At 36.6% G+C, this 17,584-nt stretch overlaps 1 protein-coding gene and 1 long non-coding RNA gene across 3 annotated transcripts; both read right to left on the minus strand.

The window, feature by feature from the left end:
* Nucleotides 1-880: 880 nt before the first annotated feature.
* Nucleotides 881-3,551, minus strand: LOC103438661 (uncharacterized). 2 transcript variants are annotated; one of them, XM_008377199.4, is made up of 4 exons: nucleotides 3,412-3,551; nucleotides 2,015-2,867; nucleotides 1,518-1,667; nucleotides 881-1,409 (listed from the first exon to the last, which is right to left on the minus strand). In XM_008377199.4, the coding sequence occupies exons 2-4, from the start codon at nucleotides 2,861-2,863 to the stop codon at nucleotides 1,188-1,190; spliced, it is 1,221 nt and encodes a 406-aa protein (XP_008375421.1). In that variant the 5' UTR covers nucleotides 2,864-2,867; nucleotides 3,412-3,551; the 3' UTR covers nucleotides 881-1,187. The 2 variants fall into 2 exon arrangements, with proteins under 2 accessions (XP_008375421.1, XP_008375422.1); XM_008377200.4 differs by having other exon boundaries at nucleotides 2,015-2,870; nucleotides 3,412-3,548.
* Nucleotides 3,552-4,561: 1,010 nt separating this feature from the next.
* On the minus strand, nucleotides 4,562-6,103 carry LOC114823083 (uncharacterized). The gene is made up of 3 exons (XR_011582348.1): nucleotides 5,962-6,103; nucleotides 5,555-5,846; nucleotides 4,562-5,424 (listed from the first exon to the last, which is right to left on the minus strand). It is a non-coding gene; the product is annotated as an uncharacterized lncRNA (long non-coding RNA).
* Nucleotides 6,104-17,584: the final 11,481 nt, after the last annotated feature.

A 17,584-nucleotide genomic window follows, 5' to 3' on the forward strand; every position in this document is an offset into this window, starting at 1 on the left:
TTTCAAATTGGAGTTATATATTCGTAATCAAGACTTTGCAACAAACTGTTCATTGTTATGAGCGAAATTCTGTCATTGGGACAAAACATTACCTTAATCTCTAAGTTTGTGAGTTTTTTTTAATAACTTTACTTGTTAGTTATGTTGCTATTTGTTTTAGATAAATTTGTCGTTATAACTACTGCTACAATACTTTGATATAACATATATAATTTTGATATTTGTTGACACTACTCCAACAATATGATCGATGAGAAGTAGTAATCAAATTTAACAAACAAAGTACACATGAATAAATATTTTTAACCACCTCATCTACAATCTGATAATCTTTACTCGTAGAATGTCAAAAGTCAATTTTGGTATCTCAAATACCAAATAACTACCACATGCCACAAATACCAGTATTTACAAATTTAGAGATAATGAATCATGAGTTCATTCCACGTTTTTCAAGAGGTGAATACAATTCTCCAATTTTCTCATCCGGTTTTGACATCGACTTTTCCCATTGTTTTCTCTCACCAACCCATAAACTCTCCTCCACCTCCGACCGCCGTTAGGGTTTTGTGGTCGGACGGTGATGGACTCCGAGGACGATATGCACAACGCCAACGACGTCGAGTTCATGGAATACGACAACGGCTTCTAAAGCGACCAGGATGCCTTGGACTACTACGGCAGCGACAACGACGAGGTTGCTTGTGTGCCACTCTTATGGATGACACAACAAATTTTTTATTTTGAATTCGAAATTTCTTTGATTGAAGCCCCCTAATTGATTAGAATTACAAATAATGTATGAACAGAAATGAAAAGTTTTGCTTCAGTACAACATAAAAAGTTAAAAACTTAGTGAAAACAATTGAAGCCTGAACAATCACATGAATATTTATGCCAATCTTTCAATTTATTAAGCTCGATCAAGCTTTTATTCATCACACATTCACCAAACACATGAACATGATCGTACAAAGATCAAATTGTTAAATACAAAAAGAGAAGGTATAATCAAGATGCCCTACGTAACTCGTACGTATATATACCCATTATGGGAATATTTTTGTTCACCATCATATTTATGATGTTAGATGAGTTTAAATTTCGAGATGTAATAGATAAACACAAATCTCAACATTTACACTCATCTATTGATAATAAACAGAGTGATCCATAGCGTATGGTAGTCAAAGTGTTTCTGCAACCAAAATGTAGAAGAGACCCATGACTCCGCTGTGCATCTGAGTGCTGTTGTAAGTAGAAACTAGAGTCAGAGGCTCCGCATTTTTTATCTTGACTGAGCCTGGCCAAGGGTAACAAGTCGTCATTCCTACAATATAACCGGCCTCATTTCCTGCTTTCGTTCCATTTCCATAAATTGGTGTGGACGAACACAAAACCCTTCCGTCCTAAATTAATCACCATCACAAATTAATAATTAACAAGAATATTAGTTAACTGATTAGTTAATGACACTGTCTAATTATTAATTTGATTAACAACCAAATTAAAAGCACCTGTCCATAGAGTGTTGAACCAAGCCCCCCTTTGTGCTGATGAGCTACACCATAGATGACATAACCACCAGTTGGAATTGAAATCTTTGCCCATTTGTTGTCTAAGCAAACACCAGTTGCATTGCAAGACTTTGCAACATCATATTCGACCTGTACAACATATATATATATATATATATATAGATATTGGATCGTAAATGAAGTATAACCATAAAAAAAAATGCAACGAACATGCTAACTTTTTGTTACTAGACTTACATATGCTGTCAGATTGCAAATATGAACCACACATACTAGCACAAATTAACACTTAATCAGCATAATAAAGACCAAATTCACAGTCTAACAACATATCTAACGTTAATTCCTTGATAAATTTAGCAACATAAACAATATAGAGACAAACTATATTTGACAAGAGAACAAATTGTCGTATATATAACGACATATCATAGGATGTTATGCATAATTTTTTTTTAAGTTCATTAATTAATTACCTGGCAATTGTGTTTAGCTGCAGCAGGTGCCGAAGAATTCATGATATCAGTGGCATCAAAGATATAAATCTTGGCAGGCAGAAGAAACTCAGACCAGTCAACCCACTTCACAGTATATCTCAAGTAGTGGTTTTTCTTTTCACCATCAAACCCTCGTTTCAGTCTGCACTTTGCACCATCAGTGCAACACAACAAACCCCCGGTGTACCCAGCCGGCAGAGGTTGGCCACTTGGATCCCTAGACACGTTATACAAATCACACCTGCACTCCGTGCAACCCAAGTTATCTTCCACTCCTCTTGTATCAATTGCATGCACGTTGAGCATCCATCTCTCTTCAAACCCATCAGGAAGTCCTTTACCATCCCCAACTTCAATTGCATAACGGCCTGGAACATGTGTGGCTGTCTTCCGTGTTTCGGACCCTAGCCCGTAATATTGTCCAAGAGAACCAGGCTGGCACGCGCCACTGTTCTCCACCCAAATAACATCTGATTCCGAGAGCTGATAGGGAGACTGCTGCTTTGGCTCCACGTAACTTTTGCGAGCGTAATATCTTAATACAACCCAGTGATGGAGGTAGGTTTCATTTAGAGGAGTGGATCTCCCTTCTGCATCAACTACTTCAGCATTGAAACTCTTTAGGCCAATGTGACCTTTTGGGAATTGAATGTTGTAGAAGTATTTGTTGGAACTTACTCCTGGTTCCAATACAAACTTAGGGGAGAGGTAAACGTCAGTCTTGGTCTTAAATTTCTTGTGTTTCAGATATGCTTGTGAACATGGAGTGCTCAATGCCAATACTAGCACGGCTAACAAAAATACCCAACCTTGGGAACAACGTGCCATTTTCCTGCTAATAACAAGATAGTAACCTCTAGTTAAACCAAATACTCACACAACAAAGCTTAATGGATCTCTTATGGACAATACTTTCCTCTTTATGTTAGGACGAAAGTCTTCCTTCCATGCGAACGTGACCCCCTTTTATCATATACATATCATAATCGGAACAGTTTATTCTCTATATTCGACACATATATATATAGATGACTAAACGATCTTCAACTCAAATCATGAATTTTTTTTCTTCTAAATATGATCCTTAGATGATGATAAAACGGTTCAAATTACGACATTTATACGCTAAAATAATATCATGTTCTAACATGGGGATTAATGACAGAGCTCAGTTTTATGAAGTCAATTTTATTTGTCCAATTAAATAGCATTGTTGATAAGTACAACTTTCCTCAACTTAACGAACAAGAAAAGACCTAAACAAGAAAAACCCAAGACTTAGTGTAATTGGTAAACTGTTCCACCTTAACTGAATCTAAAAACCCCATAAAAATGAAAGCATGAGAGAATTAAAAGATTAAAAGTAGACAGCGTACTCCGAAATGGAAGTCTGGAAGAGGAAGCTATCAGGCTCTCAGCCACCGCAAGAGTATGAGTTTCTTCTTTTGGTGGTCAGCAGCAAGAGTCTGAGTTGAAGACAAGCGCCGTGGTAGATATAAATCCAACACCTACCCATCCTATATATACACACATATATGTAACCATGTCAAACATAAATATTGAAAATAAAACTGGTCAATGTGTACGTGTACTTTTCACTGGTCATCGCCAAAAGCATTGAATTCGATCCATAGATACTGAGGAAGGGTTATATCGCAGGCGTTTCTGTCCCTTCAGAAAAGCGAATAGTCGTAAATGGTGTAACTTCAGAAAAGTCAGAGAGTTAGATAGTTTTCTTTCTGCCCAAGCCAAAGAGGGACAAAATGGTTAGAGTAAGGGTGGTGCTATCCACACACCCGTTTTTACCTCTCACTCACATCTCTTAATTTTCAGTCATGAGATTAAGTAGGAACCATCCCCACACATCCAAAGCGAGTTATTCAATTGCCACCTAATCTCCTCATTGGCCAATGTTACGTCCTGTAACGCTATTGGGTAAAAAGGTCGTTGTGTGAGAATGAATTGAAGAAAATGAAAGGACAAAAACTAACAAAGATGTGTGTGAGGCAAAAATGACTGTAAATATCACTATCCTAGATTAATAATTGGCCTCAGCCATGACGATACTAATTAAGAACCTTAAATTTGGATCGGCAATTCAAACCTTTCAGAATAAAAGATTGCAACTTGACGCGGCTATTGTGAGGGGTGAATGAAGCCGGGCTTTTGTGCGGGATGTCGATTAAGATTATTTCGATGATATTTGAGGTTATGGAAAAGAAATATTTGTTCAAGTCAATTTTCTTTCTTTTTGTCCAAGTTTCTTCCCTTTTGTCTAAATTACTTCCTTTTAAGTTTATCATTCATAGGTCTAAGATCCACATATCTATGAAATTTTGTTACAAATGATAACGTTAGTAAATAGGGACGGGGATCTATCGACGCCATGATGCATATGTATGATTGTTTTCCGTCATTGCGATAAAGCATCATATGCATCTATGAATTGAAATGTAAGTAGTTTGACAAAAACAACAAAGTTGGTTGTTAGAATCAAGAGGTTTTAAATTGTTCATAGCCTTCTGATTGATCAAAATGTTTAAGATCGATATTGATTCCATGGTACAAATGCATGGAAATAACCCATCAAACAAATTACACCCGAAAGGGAACTAGTTGCGTGTAGCTTTTGAATTTTGATTACAAAACTACAAAAGTCAACTACCATATATATTTATAATATCTTGGGGGCAACGTTGTTTCTATGAAAATTTCATAAAAGTCGAACCAATCTAGAAGGGATTGTAGGCATCATAGTTTAAATTTTAAAGAGGTCTCTTTCACTTGATAATCTTCAACTAGTATTTATTTTTTAATTACTCATTTTTTAATTTTTAACCAAACTTGAAAACTCATTTGGTAACTGTTGGAGTAGTAATCTATACAAGGAACAATATTACCAGCAAACCAAAGGAATGCATGTGTCTTGCGACAATGTCGCTTTCTTTAAGACGTTTCAGGTTCTGCCTAAGTTGTGCATGCAAATTCAATGCCTCGCCATCCTCAGGATAAAACAGCATAGAATTCCCTCTGTCTAGACCCTCCCTTGCAAAAAGGAAGATCAGAAAACATTCACCCTCTTTGTTACTTAGAAAACCCAAGTATTCGCAGCAAATGTTTCTTAGTTTTTTCTGTGTGAAACACTAACGTAAAAAGCCAAAAACTTTTTAACTAGGGGTGGGCGCGGGCCGAGTCGGACCCAAAATTGAAGGAATCGGACGGACCCGTTCGTAAATATAACGGGGCGGGATGGGTTTTGGATTTTTCAAAATGAAATTCAGACCTAACCTAGCCCTTTTGAAACGGGCCGGATCCTAGGGTTTCTGAATCCAAGCAATTTCAATCAATTCCCCTGTGCTTTCCTCTTCCTTCTCTTTGACCAAAAGGTCCTGCAAATAGGGGAAAAAAAAAAAAAAAATCATTGAATATAATTTCAAGTCCCAAATAAAACATAAAATTTCAAGTTCACAAAACCTAAATAATCCCAATAAAAACCCTTGCAGCAGAAACTTAGTCGACCTCGTCGATCTTGGGACCTGGGTCGCTGGCACTGGAAGAGCATCATCATCAATTAGCCGGCACCATCGCCAACAGCTACCAGGTTCACCTTGTGATTGGGTTGCAGATGCTCTCCAACTCCATTTGTCTTCGAACTCATTGGCATCTGACAACTGGTTGTCGTCCAACCACTGGATGGCAGTCTCTCGATTGAGTACTCGATCTTCTTCTTGTCGGCCGGCAGCTTGCTCCAATCTTCTTGTCCTTAATGGAGTATGGGTCGTGGGTCTTTTGGGATGGAGAAGAAGAGGGTCTGAGTGAAGAAAAAACAAAAGTGAAATGAGTGAAAAAAATAAAACAAATATAAAGAAAGAAAGAAAACAAAAGTACTACAAGTACTGGTGTACTACACAAAACAAATGTAGTACTTGGACTTTTGGACCGGGAAACTGAGTGGGATTGGGAGAAATGGTTCCGGCGGGGCCCTGTTTCTTGGGACTTTTGGACCCGCCCCGTCCTGTTTGTGTTCTACAATTTTCAGACCCGTTCCGTATCCACCCCGAACCACATGGACCTGACCCGCCCCGTGAGTCTAGTATCCGTTTGCCCACCCTTAGTTTTAACGTTGGAAAGTTGAGTGATAAGTGGCCAAGAATCAGGCCACCAAATCAGGAACAAATCAAAATAGTTGAGGAAGAATAGGTCTCCCACTTGAAACAATATCTTAGCTGATGAAGCAAATATTTTCTCCTAAAAATTAGGAAGCCAACATCTTCCTCAAAACTGAAACATTAAAGCTAAGTTTTTTTTTTTTTTTTTTTTTTAAATAAACACAATATCCCAACACTCCCCACTTGTTTATTTGAAAACAAACTCGTTTTTAAGTAACATATAATAGATTTGTGCATCAATAAAGGTGTTGATACGACTTAAATCATTACATAGTGACATTACTTCAGAACAACAAGAGTAACACTTGGTCCTGAACTCTACCTCTGATAGCAAAGCACACACAAACCTTCTTGGATGATGTTCGAAGCCAGCACCATTCGCCTTGTGCTTGTATCCCAGTAAAGGTGATGTCCTATAACGCCGTTGGGTAAAATGCTCATTGTGTGAGAATGGATTAAAGAAAATTAATGGACAAAAACTAACAAAGGTGTCCGTGAAGCAAAAATTAAGTGAAAATATCACTATCCTAAATTAATAATTGGCCTCGGCCATGACGATACTAATTAAGAACCTTAAAAACTAAGAAAATATGACTGCATTTAGTTTAATCTTAAGATTATTAATTTGGATCGACAATTCAAACATTTCAGAATAAAAATTGCAACTCGACGCGGTTATAGTGAGGGGTGAATGGTGCCGGGCTTATGTGCGGGATGTCAATTAAGTATTATTTCGATGATTTGAGGTTGTGGACAAGAAAGATTTGTTCAAGTCAATTTCTTTTTTTTTGTCCAAGTTTCTTCCCTTTTGTCTAAATTACTTCCTTTTATAGATCTAAGATCCACATACCTATGAAATTTTGTTACAAACGATAACGTTAGTGAAATAAATAGTTTTTCGTCACTACGATAAAACGTCATATACATCTATGAATTGGAATGTAAGTAGTTTGACAAAAACAATATAATTAGTTGTTAGAATCAAGAGGTTTTAAATTGTTCATAGCCTTCTGGTTGATCAAAATGTTTAAGATGGATATTGACTCCATGGTACAAATGCTTGGAAATAACCCATCACACAAATGTTGGAGCAATATTAGAAAATATGAAAATAGCAATATAATTCCAATGATAATAATCATAAAGAAATTCACAACATCAATTATATATGAGATTAATATAAACTACTAGAGTGAAAGTTAGAATAACTGACAAACTTGGAGATTGAGGCTTGCATAAATGCAATGTCCTAAAGATAGAATTTCGCCCTTACTATTGTGCTTGTAGTTCAATAGGCGTCCATCTCCCAGGATTCAACAATCTATAATCCGAAGTCAAAGCACTTCAATCTTCGAACTCTGGCGAACTTTATATATTCCGTACTCTCAAGACACGACTCGGAATTTGACACACGAATCATTTGAGAAACAAAGTTGGGGAAGCCCTATTTCTCAAGAGAGTAACAATTAACTCTATTTTTCTATATTTAATGATAATGGTTTCATGAGTTTATATAGAACCCAAGTACTTTTTGTTAAGGAGATATAACTTTTCATCTATAAGTATACATCACTTATCAAGAGAATACACCTAAACAACATAACCTTTCTAAGAAATTGGTTAACACTATTTTTCATTCAATTATTAAAATTATATATTACAATATTTCATATTATAATATATAATTTCCAACAATCCCCCACATGAATGAAAAATCAGGAAGAATTTGAGAGTACAGGTGGACAAGAGATGCATCGGGAGAGGTGTCTTTTGGACTTGAACCTACCCTAGTGAATACTTATCGGGTTTACTTGGTGACGCAGTGGATGTAGAAGATCTTGAACTGTTCACCGCAGCAGTAAACCAAGACAATAAGCAACACACATCACTAATCCTAATATATTCTGGTTCATACGGTTGTGTTCATTTTGGTCCTGAACAAATCCCGGATTCATGAGAGCTTTAGAGAATTTAGCAATCTCATACTCATAGAAGCGACCCACTTCTACTCTCACATAGGTGACCACTGATTAAGAATAGTCTGCTCTATTCCTCTTATTTATAAGATATCACTGTCATTAAGTATAAATATACAACCTAAAACTTCAGCAGACAACACACTTCTTCTATCATAGGAATGAGGTATGTAGTGTGTTAACTTCTTTGAATCATGCCCAACTAGTTTGCCTATGGAACTTAGACCATGGGATCTCCAATCAACTAAGTTAGGTTTCCGCCCGGCTGATTCATTAGTTATGTTGGCTTCCCCTCGATGATCAACTTACTCTCTAGTCTAACCTTTAATAATGGGATCCACTACTAGGTTGACTATCTTTAATAGTGTGCACAATCCATCTTATGAAATTGTATTTCATATGAGAGTAGTTGTTTGACATTGTTTGAAATGTCAAGTCCTCAAAATTATATTAGGACTTAATTACTATGTAATTTGCTAGGAAATAGACTTCCCCCACATTTAAGGTATTTGAAAGAAGGTCTCTAACCTCTTCACACCTTAAAACTCATTCATAATAAGAGAATATTATCTCTCTTACATGCAAATTACTCCTAATTTGTTCTTTGCCTTATTCGCAAACCATCATAATACATGCATAAGATTATCCCATACAACATTTTGAAGCCAATATGCTTCCTATCCGGATTGTAATGTACTTTCATTTGAGGATTTCTTTATTTAAATGCATGTATTTTCACCTATGTACTTTGCCTTCACATTGTCAAAGATTCAATTAGTTAGTATTATTGAATTCATCTAGTACATATGGATGCTCTTAACTATGAATAACACAACCCAATGGCTATGTACATTCGATTTATATGCTTACTTAATAAGCATCATCTTGTCTAATTCAATTATGTATGCTTACTCAATAAGCATCAATTTCAGTGCCTCATCATTCCTTTTACGAAGACCCCCACACTTTCAGTGTATAATTCTTTGCAAAGGAATTAGCTTTGGTTTTATCCATGACTACCATGGCTTCTGAGTAAAACTCATTTTTTGTAGTTGCCTTTACACGTTACTCCTCTTTCAGGAAGTACTCATCATTCTATAGATGTTAACTCAATTAAATGAGTTTGCAGAGCATACAACCTTAACGTCGTATCAGACTTCCAGGTTCTTATGTTTGTAGATGCCAAGCCACAACATTAAAGATTGCATCATGATCGGGTAATTAATAGAGAAACAAAACTAACCGTTTAAGTTTCTCTGTCATTGCCTTCGATCCTTCTTACATCCACAAGTTCTTTTGGCATTATATACTGACATAAGGAATTTATTTTCTTTCCCGAAGAAAGAGCTTCGCATAGGGATTATATAGATGTAATTCTTTTCTGCAAAAGAAATTTTCCAGAAACTGCTACGATCTTTGGCAAAACCAAATCTAGCATCGTTTTAGCATTGCAGATAAAGCAATTTTTTTTATTTTATTTTTTTATATCCCTTGCCTTTGCCTTAACCGACACCTCTTTTTGAAAGAAAGAGTCAACACCTAACACGGTTTTGAATGGATATCTCACAAATTGTTATTGATTCTGCCCAAATAGTAAACTCATTCTTACGTACACGACCATAAGGGTTGCAATCCTTATAAATACTCAAGAAGAATACTTTAATCACATAAATATATGCCCAGTTATTGAGATGCATCATGGTCGTATGAATAAATCAATCCACATATATAACTCACATTTGGTCGAATGGGAATGAACGCCCAGGCATGTAGAAAATTAATATTAATCTTTGAAATTAAGAAATTTATCCATAAGACATATCACACAAGTCATGCAATTCATGCTTTTAAGATAACTTGCAAACACATATAGACGTAAGCATGCATATACATACCAGTGATCTAAATCACCCAAACAAACTGCTCATGTCTTTTCATCAAGTGATGCATTGCCCAGAAAGTTATAATTTTAAATTTCATCTTTTCAAAAAGAAACAAGCGGTTTATTGACACCGCTCCACATGGATAATACCACAACATCATCCAACCCAATCATCAAGACTAAATCAGAGATTGAAGTCTTAATTGCATCAATTCTAGGCTTCACATCAAATATAACACCACATGTTGTCCAAGACTTTTAAAGTCACAGATTGAATCAACAAGCAAACATTGCTCATGTGCATATATAGATGAATATTTGAATTGTATCATGCATTTAACAATACAATTTGAACGCCAACATCAAAGATTATGTTATATATCAATAAGCAAATAAAAATCAGTCCCTCCAAGACATGCCTTTTTTCCATATAAATCCGTAGTGTCTTTGACTTAGGGTTTAGGGTTATTACTTTCAATGTTCTTAACATCTTCTTCACATTCATATTTACTAATTATTGCATAAGTAAATTTCTATCTTTAGAATGTTGGAGCAATATTAGAAAATATGAAAAATAGCAATATAATTCCAATGATAATAATCATAAAGAAATTCACAACATCAATTATATATGAGATTAATATAAACTACTAGAGTGAAAGTTAGAATAACTGACAAACTTGGAGATTGAGGCTTTGTTTGGACCCATTTTTACAATATCGGCCCGAGCAATCAAGGCCGTCGGATGAGCAGGGTTTTAGGCCGTTGAACGACAAAGTGGTTGAAATAAATTATGATTGAGATAATGTTGGGATTTTAATCATAATTTATTAAACCTAGTTTTTATCTAAAACCCCAATTTATTCGTAGGATGGTGGGGCATTAGAATCCTAATGCATTACTGATTATTGGCGAATGGTTATGGATTGGTATGGATTTTTGCGCATGCATAAAGATAAGGATGCCAATTTGGATTTAATCAGCCGCATGATTGGCGTTGGTCAGCCATACATGCATATTATTGGCATATTTCAAGGCGGGAAGCTTATTGGCATAAGGGATATGATCCTTGGCTAAAGGATATAAGACAAATGTACAACCAGATGCAACTCCACAAGACAGAGTCCAATTAGGACTCTCCAAGAGTATCAAGCGGACGGGTGTAACTTTCACTATAAGTAGGGAGGGTTGCGCACCATTCAAGCCCCCTCCAATTCAACACACAAAACTGCCCTGCGCAAACTCTCTCAACAACTTTGAGATTTTTTATTTTCTCTTTTCGCTGACACATCTTCCGTTGGCATCAACAACACTGTGAAAGCAACCGGTGATATCTTAAGTCGGCATAGATAGCTCTGTCACCGTAGAATCAGCCGTTCTCGCAGCATCTTCCGTTGGCATCAACAGCACTGCGGCGAGGACAGTTGATTACCTATCCAAGTCTCGGTCGAGAAGGATTTCTGAATCCTTATTGGTCGAGGTCATCTCATCAGCCTTCTCGGCAAAGTAAGGTGTTACAGTTATTACATTCGGCACATTGAAAGCCGAATTTGATATTGAACTTCGTAAGAATAGTAACCTTGTCTTCAGGTTCGAGAGCCCAAGAGGCCGAGACGTGTTCCTTTCTCGGCCGCAATCGCAAGACGCAGAAGTCAGCCGCGCACCCAACGCAACATCAAAAAATTTACTCCTCGGCCGAGCTCGGCCGACGAGTTGGCACGCCCCGCAATCATCGAAGGACGTAGTTAGCTTATAGATTACTCGGCCTGCGCGCCACGTAGGCTTTGTAGTTTCTAGGGTCAACAGGCTTGCATAAATGCAATGTCCTAAAGATAGAATTTCGCCCCTACTCTTGTGCTTGTAGTTCAATAGGCGTCCATCTCCCAGGATTCAACAATCTATAATCCGAAGTCAAAGCACTTCAATCTTCGAACTCTAGCGGACTTTATATATTCCGTACTCTCAAGACACGACTCGGAATTTGACACACGAATCATTTGAGAAACAAAGTTGGGGAAACCCTATTTCTCAAGAGAGTAACAATTAACTCTATTTTTCTATATTTAATGATAATGGTTTCATGAGTTTATATAGAACCCAAGTACTTTTTGTTAAGGAGATATAACTTTTCATCTATAAGTATACATCACTTATCAAGAGAATACACCTAAACAACATAACCTTTCTAAGAAATTGGTTAACACTATTTTTCATTCAATTATTAAAATTATATATTAAAATATTTCATATTATAATATATAATTTCCAACAATAAATTACGACCCGAAATTAAACTAGTTGCGTTTAGCTTTTGAATTTTGATTACAAAACTGCAAAAGTCAATTACCATATATGTTTATAATATCTTGGGGGCAACGTTGTTTCTAGGAAAATGTCATAAAAGTCGATCCAATCCAGAAGGGATTGTTGGCATCATAGTTTAAATTTTAAAGAGGTCTCTTTCACTTAATAATCTTCAACTAGTATTTATTTTTTAATTTTTAACTAAACTTAAAAACTCATTTGGTAACGGTTGGAGTAGTAACCTATATAAGGAACAAAATTACAAGTGAACCAAAGGAATGCTAGTGTCTTGCAACAACGTTGCTTTTTTTAAGACGTTTCGCGGTTCTGCTCAAGTTGTGCATGCAAATTCAATGTCTCACTATCCCCAGGATAATTCCCTCTATCTAGACCCTACCTTGCAAAAAGGAAGATCCGAAAACAATCACCCTCTTTGTTACTTAGAAAACTCAAGTATTCGCAAGAAATGTTTCTTAGTTTTTTTCTGTGTGCAACACTAACGTAAAACCCTAATATATAGCCAAAAAACTTGGAGTTTTAACGTTGGAAAGTTGAGTGATAAGTGGCCAAGAATCAGGCCACCAAATCAGGAACAAATCAAAATAGTTGAGGAAGAATAAGTCTCCCACTTGAAATAATATCTTAGCTGATGAAGCAAATATTTTCTCCTAAAAATTAGAAAGCCAACATCTTCCTCAAAACTAAAACATTAAAGCTAAGTTTTTCTTTTTTAAATAAACACATTATCCCAACACTCCCCACTTGGTTATTTGAAAACAAACTCGTTCTTTAAGTAACATATAATAGAGTTGTGCATCAGTAAAGGTGTTGATACAACTCGAACCATTACATAGTGACATTACTTCAGAACATCAAGAGTAACACTTGGTCTTGAACTCTATCTTTGATAGCAAAGCACACACAACCCTTCTTGGATGATGTTCGAAGCGAGCACCAGTTGGCCTGGTGCTTGTATCCCAGTTTAATGACAGTGCTAGAATTTTCCCCTAAAACTATATACTAGGCGGCCTCACCTTCACCATCACAAAGGTGAAGCTCTCAAATATATCCCTATAGCTTGATATCCCACTCGAAAAGAATATAACTATCATTAAGAGTTTGAAAACTCATCCTATAAACATGCTACAGGTTGTCATGACTTCACACGAAATTAAAACTTCCTCAATAAGAACTATTGCATGACTTCGTATCACTCCATCACTTGTTGTTACCTATTGCACCTATTTCTTGGGATCTTCAGTCTATAGGTTAGGTTCTCATCACAAGTGACTCAACTCTCCAAGGGCTTTAACCCCATTCCTTTGGACGTTTTCCAAACTTTATCTCGAGCTAATCCTTTCGTCAAAGGATTAGCAATGTTGTCTTCAGTTCTCCCGTATACATGATCCACTCTAACAGCTCTAGCTGAGAGAAACCCTCTAATTGTACTATGTTTACGACGTATTTGTTGTCTCTTACCGTTGTAATACCAGTGCTAAACTTTTGAAATGGCTGCTATACAATCACAGTGAATGAGAACAGCAGGAATAAGTTTCTCCCACAAAGAAATGTCAGATAAAAGATCTTTCAACCAACTTGCTTCTTCACTAACTGTTGCTAGAGTAATCATTTCAGACTCCATTGTTGATTGAGCAAGTATGGTTTGTTTCTTAGACTTCCACAAAACTGCAGCTCCAGCTTTATTGAAGATATAGCCACTCGTGGCTTTTGAGTCTTCTGAAAGTGTACTCCAATCAACGTCGTTGTATCCTTCAAGGACAACGGGAAACTTTTCATAAAATAAACCATAGTTAGTGGTCCTCTTTAGGTATCTCATTACCACATCGACAACAATCTAGTGTTCATACTAGGACTGCTGTAAACCTACACAATACTCCAACAACATAAGCTATGTCTGGCCTAGTGCAATCAATAGCGTAACGAAGGTTACCAATGATGCTTATATACTCAATTTGTCTAACACAGTCACTAGTGTTCTTGAACAACTAAACACTACGATCATATGGAGTACTTGCTGGTTTGCACTCATAATAATTGAATTTCTTTAGAATTTTCTCTCTGTAATGTGACTAATCAAGAGAAAACCCTTTCTCGGTCTTGGTAATTTTTATACCAAGGATGAGACTTGCCCCACTCAAATCCTTCATGTTAAAATTGTCACATAGCAAGGTTTTAACATTATTTACTACATGGATATTGGAACCAAATATTAGCATGTCATCAAAATATAAGCAACTAACAGTGCACAAGTTATTTTCAGTCCTAACATACATGCATTTGTCACTTTCATTAAATCTTGAAACAATTAGTGATTGGTAAGCTATCAAATTTAGCATGCCTTTGTTTAGGTGCTTGTTTTAGACTATAAAATGACTTGTCTAATTTACATACTGTATTTTCTTGTCCAGGAACATCAGGTTGATCCATGTAAGTTTCTTCTTCTAAATCACCATTTAAAAATGCAGTTTTAACATTCATTTGATATGCAATTAGATCATGTATGGCAGCTAATGTAAACATAACTCGAATTGAAGTTATTCTAGTGACTGGCGAAAATGTATCAAATAAATCAAGGTTTTCTATATCTAAAACCTTTAGCTACTAACCTGGCCTTGAATTTGTCAATTGCACCGTCGGATTTAAGCTTCTTCTTCAGCACCCATTTGCATGCAATTGTCTTGCATCCAGGAGGAAGATCAGCCAAGTGCCAAGTTCTGTTTGATTCAAGTGAATCCATCTCATCATTTACGGCTTCTTGCCATGATTTTGCATCCAAGTAAGTCAAAGCTTCTTGGAGTGTTTTGGGATCTTCCTCCAGTGCATAGGCATGAAAATCAGTTCCAAAGTCCTTGGCTACTTTGGTTCCTTTACTTTTTCTTGGTTGGAAATCAGTTTCAACCGAATTTGTGAATGCTTGTTCACTTGTACCAGATAGGCTCCATTTAGTAGAGGTTGAACCCCTACTATTTCTTGATTTAAAAGGAAACATATTCTCAACTAAATCAGCATCATTAGATTCAATAATAACATGACTGTTTAAATCATAAAACCTATATGTTTTAATATTGTATACATAACCAATGAAAACACATCCAAAAGCTCTAATAGCCAACTTTAATCTTTTAAAGTCAGGTTTACGTACAAAAGCTAAGTAGCCCCAAGTTCTTAAGTACAACACATTTGGCTTTTTGTTCTTCCAAATTTCATACGTGAGATTTTGGTTTTTGAAGATAGTACTTTATTAAGCACATAACAAACAGTTTACAAGATTTCACCCCACCAAAATGATGCACTGCCTGAGTTTAGTAGCACAACTACTGTGAGTTCACAAAGTGTTCGATTTTTTCTTTTAGGTTTACCATTCATTTCTAGGGAGTATGGTGCAATGGTCTTATGTAGGATGCCAAGATTTTTATAGTAATCACTGAAGGCTCCAGATTCATACTCTAGTTGTAACGCCCCACCCTCAAAATATATATTTTCCGAGAAATAATTCCGAGGATAGGCCCAAATTAAACTCTTGTTTACATTACTACCAATAATCACGATTCTTTATTTAATTTTCATAATCCCTCACAAAAATTATAACCAAAATTAACGATTAAATTTTTATAATTTATCACCAATTTCTTCTCTTAAATCAAATTCCCAACTAAAGATTAAATCTCGATTATTAAGGTTGCATCTAACTCTTGTTAGACTATCTACGTACCCCTTAGCGGGATCAAACATTTTGTAGTTCATAATTCCGTTTAAATCCATTCTTATAGCCATTTCCGAAAATATTCTAGAATCGGAAATATTCAACATTAGTTTTCACAATCGAATCACATCAAATGGTTACCAATTACGGATTTAAAATATTTAAATTTGCATAAAAGGTAGCGCCAGCCCATTGGCCATGCGCCACCGCATGTGGCGGTGGGCCGCCCCGACTTGCCGGAAAATTCAACTATTTAAAAAAATTACCAAATTTTACAGAAATATAGATCTCAATGATTGGAGCAACTTTCATACCTGTGACCAAGACCAATTTGGCCTAGAAAAGCCTCAATTTGCCAAGAATGGAACCCTAGAAAGGGGTGTTCCTTGATTCGTCCTCAAATCGACTCCAACGCTCCAACCAATGATTGGGCATTGTTCCTGAGCTCAAGGGAGCTATTTTGATGGTGAGGATCAATGGGGAGGGTTGCAAAAAACTGTGAATCACCGTCGGGTTATCACCGCACCCACCGGTGCTTTTTCCCACGAAACCAAGACCAATACTTTCGATTTTTGGTTGGAATTGGAAGGGGGAGGATTGTGGAATATTGTTCTAGGTGGTGAGTGGCTTCAATTTGCCGGAAAATCACCGGAAATGGCGTCGGAGGCCATGGAACCCGTCGGGTCGGGTTGCGAGTCAGAAAAGGGGTCGGGTTCCTCTTTTTCTTCTCCCTCATTTCCTCTCATTTCCTCTCTTTCTGATTGGCCGGTCCCATTCCTCCTCTCTCTCCTTTCTCTTCTCTCATTCTTATCCCAGCCGTCCATCTCACTCTTTCCTTTTCTTTTCCTTTCATCCCAGCCACACATGTGGCATATCACATGGCTCCAGAAAATCTGGAGCCTTCTAAAGAAGGTTTAAATTACAAAAATATCCCTAACTTTAAATGTTAATAACTTATTCATTATAGAAGAAAGAATGCTTTTCAATGATATTTTATTTCATATCAAAACAAGGTATATATACAACCCTATACAGATATGGGAAAGAATAAGGGAAGAATAATTACATCCTAAACTAGGAAACCAATTACAGTAGGAATCCCACAATTATAGGAATCCTAATATAAGTCAACACTCCCCCTCAAGTTGGTGCATAGATGTTGCACATGCCCAACTTGTCTAGAAATCTGGAGAACTTGTTACTAGAAACCGCCTTCGTGAGAATATCTGCTACTTGGTCGTCCGTTCCTATGGGAGGAACCTCAATTACTTTACTATCTAGCTTCTCTTTAATAAAGAACCGATCAACCTCTACATGCTTGGTCCGATCATGTTGCACAGGATTATGAGCAATATCCCGTGCCGCTTTATTGTCACAGAATAACTTCATAGGTAGATCTTGTTTAACCCCTACATCTTGCAACAGAAACTTAAGCCACAAGAGTTCACAAATACCGAGTGCCATGCCTCTAAATTCGGCTTCTGCGCTTGACCT

The sequence above is a fragment of the Malus domestica genome, chromosome 06 (assembly GCF_042453785.1).
Source record: "Malus domestica chromosome 06, GDT2T_hap1".
Taxonomy (NCBI): domain Eukaryota; kingdom Viridiplantae; phylum Streptophyta; class Magnoliopsida; order Rosales; family Rosaceae; genus Malus; species Malus domestica.

Coding starts and splice junctions, on each gene's coding strand:
- LOC103438661 (XM_008377199.4), bottom strand. CDS start 2,863: ATGGCACGTTGTTCCCAAGGTTGGGTATTTTTGTTAGCCGTGCTAGTA. Junction 1,668..2,014: donor CAGCTAAACACAATTGCCAG/GTAATTAATTAA, acceptor TATGTTGTACAG/GTCGAATATGATGTTGCAAA. Junction 1,410..1,517: donor GTTCAACACTCTATGGACAG/GTGCTTTTAATT, acceptor TGATTAATTTAG/GACGGAAGGGTTTTGTGTTC.